The following is a 4,265-nucleotide window of genomic DNA, read 5'->3' on the forward strand; positions in this document are numbered from 1 at the left end:
TACCGTTTACAAATCACTGAGTTAGCTCATAATTTCTAGAAAGCCAACGAAGGGAAGTTAGGGCAGTGTTGCATTGTCTGACTTCCCTCCTAAAGGCTCATTCGATTTGAGGAAATCAAAATGTAAGAATTATGAGTAGTATAAGAATTTGATAGAATGACACTTGCCTCTTGGAATTGATTTGCCTCGTTCCTACGCGTAAAATGAACAAGTGGATGTGTAATTTTCTTCAAAAGCATAGAAAATAAATAGTATTCATACAAACCAAATGTATCTATAGAAAATTTTGCTCTGAAATCCTTATTTCTATGCTTTTTCTATGAGAATCCTCCGAACCAGCCTAAAGCCAGAGGAACTGGATCCGGCTGTATAAGGCTACTGTTTCACGCCGTCTGGTGCAGCTTTTGGAAAAGCAAAACTACTAATTGTGCTTGCAAATCACTCTGCTCTTCATGCGCCTGCTCGCCGAATCTGTCCCAAGGAGCCCTTTTAAATTCGAGCGCGGCAGAGCAGGATGGGTATGCGGGAGCAGCGTAGTGGGTGGCGCGCAGGGTTTGGCAAGATAGACGCAGCCCACCCCTACGTGTCGATCAGAGAGAGGCGCCAGTCGAGTTAAAGAACGCCGTTGCTAGACGCTCCCTGCCTATGTTGAGGTAGGCAAGCAGCAGGTGGAGCCAAGCCAATGGTTCAAGCCTTCAAGGTACCTCTGGATGTTGGGCGAAGCAAGCAGGCGGTGGGTGAACAGTATCAGCGTGTTGTCCTATATGCAACTGGAAAATGCAGCACGCGGTGCATCGTACGTCTGTGAAAAAAGGACAAATGATGGACCCGTGAAGCCTGTGACCTGGTTTTTGGCATTCTGATTTGGTGCAGACTACTTTAAGACTGACGCCCGCACAAATAAGGAAACACGTACTATTGATTAAAGCTCATGCACTAGCCGTGTTACACACACAATCGATGCACGGGATACACATTGACAAGCGCGCGAAAGTGTTGGCATTTTTGGACAGTGTTACGACAGAAAGGATGGGTACAAATTGCTTCACTGCACGACGACGACCCGATACTCAATTATCAGCATTAACAAAATCGCTAACCAGATTCTGCCTTGTCGCCTTGCTCGGGTTCTGTTATGAGTTAGAAAAATGGTCGAGGCGGCCGGTGATGGATGCTTTCTATCCTACTAGATATGGTTCACTGTTTCCTAAAGGGCAAAGGTCCTGGGGAATCTGTTTGTATATGTTGTTCTGAGTTCTAGGGATGTCGCACAATCTGCGGTAAATCTGGAATTGTGTAAAAAGAACTTTTTGCAAAACAAAACATGTTGACATAATGCATGTTTACAACTAAAAAAGGAGCTTCTGATTTGCATGATTTCTTATTGCTGTTGCTGTTTGTGTGGAGTTCTTCCAGAGGGTTGACGGTGTGTGTTCTGACGTTGACCTGCATTCTTGGTTGCAACTTTAGGGGTGGAACCTGGCATCGACCAATCTCCTGTCAATTTGCTGAAACTGTTCCTGCAAAAACAACTTTTTTTCTTTTTAAAAAAAGGAGGATGACCCCCTACCTCTGCATCTGTGCGATGCACACGGTCACTTTATTAATTATTCTCACAAGACCTTACAAAGCCATACAACAGCAAGATTAAAGCCACAGTCTAAGCAACAACTGTCGCTACACCTATCCAATTAATGAAGGGGCGCATATAGTCTGGGCCTAATACCAAACAGACATCACAGCCAAACCTAAACATCTAAGACCTGAGGTCCCAACCAGGACGCCTGCCGGGTATGGGGCACCTACCAGTCCGATGCACTCCTCAACCAGGACCTGCCGGGTATGAGGCCGCCACAGCCACCTGCCACCAATTCATCTTTAGAGCTGTATTGTTGCATGTACCATGCCAGGTCTCTCTGCCATCGACGCCACCACGACGCCCGACAGCGTCGTCCTCCTGCGCGAGTCCATCCTCCCACACCGAACTCCGAATCTGCACTGCGCCACGCCGTCAAGATCCGTCGCCATCAGTCTGTAGGATGAATCACCGCTCCATCAAAGAATCTGTCCTCTGGTCCCTCGATCACGTGTGTACCTCCAAGAATGACGCCCCCAAGGGAGGAACAACACCAGAGCGCCGCCGTCATCCGATCATCCGATCTAAGGTTTCCTCCGGAGATAGCAGAGAGTGGCCTTGAACTTCTCCACGGCGATGCCTTCAAGAAGGGAACGACGCAGATAGCGCCGCCACCGCCGGCCTTAGCAGACGCCGAAGGCAAGTTTTCATCCAGACCAGTTCGAAGGGATCCAACTCTCGTGCACGGGCCGCCGTCACCATCAGCACCACCAGGCAGAACCCTGGAGCACCGGCAGATCAGCGAGCCGCCGGCACCACCGCATCCAGATCGCCGGCCACGCCGGGCCGCCGCCATCCCCCGCGCCGTCTGGGTCAGAGACGGAGCCGCCGACCGCGCACAGTGACCACCGCCGCCTGCACACGCGGAGCGCCGCCGAGAGCCCAGCGCCCGCCACCGCTTGCCGAGGGCCGCCGCCGCGCGCCCCAGCGGACTCCCACGTACACCAGGGGAAACCGCGAGCGTGAGCCCTGCCGTTGCCCCAAGCCCACGCCAGCGCGCCCTGCCTCCAGCGCGCCGTCAAAAACCGCCGCGATCCGCCCGCGCCAGATCCAGCGAGTCATGGGAGAAGAGATCCCGCCGACGCCGACGCCGACCGGGCTTTGCCCGGCGGCGGCGAGGAAGAGAGGTCGGGGGAGGGACGAGGACGCGGCGGCGCTAGGGTTCCCCCGATCGCCGCGCAGGGGCGACACGGGATGAGTCAGAGTCGGAAGTGCATTGGTTCAGAAAACCCAGATACTCTTTGCCGTTATAGGAAACCTCTTTTGTGTAATGGATCTCTTGTAGTCGACACGTGGACTGATTCGGGAGGAGATATTTCCAGCTTTTTAATACCGTCGCCACAAATTCGGCTCTGGTTCAGACTTGTGCTTGCTTCTCATTGACATGGTCGTCACTGCATCTGCATTCCTCATGCCTGTCCGTTTCTGTTTACAAGGCCATCTGCACACCCTGTTCTCTGCTTCAGCTGTAGTTCAGACTGTGTGCTGATAATTCAATTCCGTATTGCACTGATAATCCATCAGGTTAATGTTGTCGCCACGAAATTCAGCTCTAGTTTCATACTTTTTCTCCTCGTTGCTATGATTCTCACTGCATCTACTAGCTTAGAGTGATAATCTTCGTCAGGGTAATACTCACTCCCGTCCCTTTTTTTTCTGTGTATATGCAGGGCCATCTGCACACCTACAGGTTCTGCGACGTGTGGACATTCATCCTGACGGACGCGCAGTTCAAGAACGAGGAGACGACCGAGCAGGTCGGCAAGGTGAAGATCGTGGCCTGCGACTCCAAACTACTCAGCCAATAAGCAGCTCACATGAGCTGGCTCCCGGAGGCGGGGCTCGTTCGATCCCCGCCTCCGCTAGAGAAGAACTCCACCACCACCACCACCGCCACCACATCCCCCTCTTCATAATCCATGGGTACCTGTAGAAGAAGGATCTCATGCTCTGCGATCCTAGAGCAGAGCATCGCATCGCAGCCACAGAACTTTTTTCGATCCGTGTCGTGTACTGTTGTTTCCTGAACTTTTGATATAACTGGTGACTGGAATGAGCAGTAGCAATCAAAACTTTGTTTGGAAATGTATGTGACATTTAGCAGATCTTGTGTGCTGCCGGTGTTTCCCAGCCTGCCATATTATTATTAATATGTACTCCCTCCGTAAATTAATATAAGAGCGTTTAGAACATTAAAATAGTGATCTAAACGCTTTTATATTAGTTTACAGAGGGAGTAGCTGGGATTGTTGGCTGGGAAATGCTTGTTTGTGCCAAGAACAAGCAGAAAGCAGAGCATTTTTCTTGGCTTTGCATTGCAGTTTCGGGTGGAAAAGTCAAGAGATGTGTGTGCCGAGCTGAGCTCCAGTACCAAGCCGACACCAGCATGCTATTGTTGCAACTTGTAATGGTGGCAGAGAAGAGAATCAGAGATGAGCTGAGCACATGCACAGCTGAGGCGAATGACCGGTGACAAGAGTGAGCAGAGCTGCTCTGCCCTGCTCTCTTCTCTGCTTTTTTGTAGGGCCAGAGGGTAGAGAGAGAGAAGGAATAATAACTGCATGCATGAGGTGGCTTCCACTGGCGATGGCCACCTTTCAGTTGAGGTCAGAGATTGCTACTGACCATG

At 51.1% G+C, this 4,265-nt stretch overlaps 1 protein-coding gene across 1 annotated transcript; it reads left to right on the top strand.

The window, feature by feature from the left end:
* Nucleotides 1-682: 682 nt before the first annotated feature.
* On the top strand, nt 683-3,612 carry LOC123055979 (transcription initiation factor IIA subunit 2-like). Its single transcript, XM_044479767.1, has 3 exons — nt 683-800; nt 2,998-3,116; nt 3,307-3,612. The coding sequence occupies exons 1-3, from the start codon at nt 683-685 to the stop codon at nt 3,442-3,444; spliced, it is 375 nt and encodes a 124-aa protein (XP_044335702.1). The 3' UTR covers nt 3,445-3,612.
* The last annotated feature ends 653 nt before the right edge of the window (nt 3,613-4,265 follow it).

Source organism: Triticum aestivum, chromosome 2D, assembly GCF_018294505.1.
Source record: "Triticum aestivum cultivar Chinese Spring chromosome 2D, IWGSC CS RefSeq v2.1, whole genome shotgun sequence".
NCBI lineage: Eukaryota > Viridiplantae > Streptophyta > Magnoliopsida > Poales > Poaceae > Triticum > Triticum aestivum.

Excerpts from the sequence above, each read along its gene's own strand:
- LOC123055979 (XM_044479767.1), top strand. The coding sequence starts at position 683 with ATGGTTCAAGCCTTCAAGGTACCTCTGGATGTTGGGCGAAGCAAGCAG. Across the intron at positions 801-2,997 it reads CAGCACGCGGTGCATCGTAC|ACTTGTGCTTGCTTCTCATT; the intron begins GTCTGTGAAAAA and ends GCTCTGGTTCAG. Across the intron at positions 3,117-3,306 it reads CTTCAGCTGTAGTTCAGACT|GGCCATCTGCACACCTACAG; the intron begins GTGTGCTGATAA and ends GTGTATATGCAG.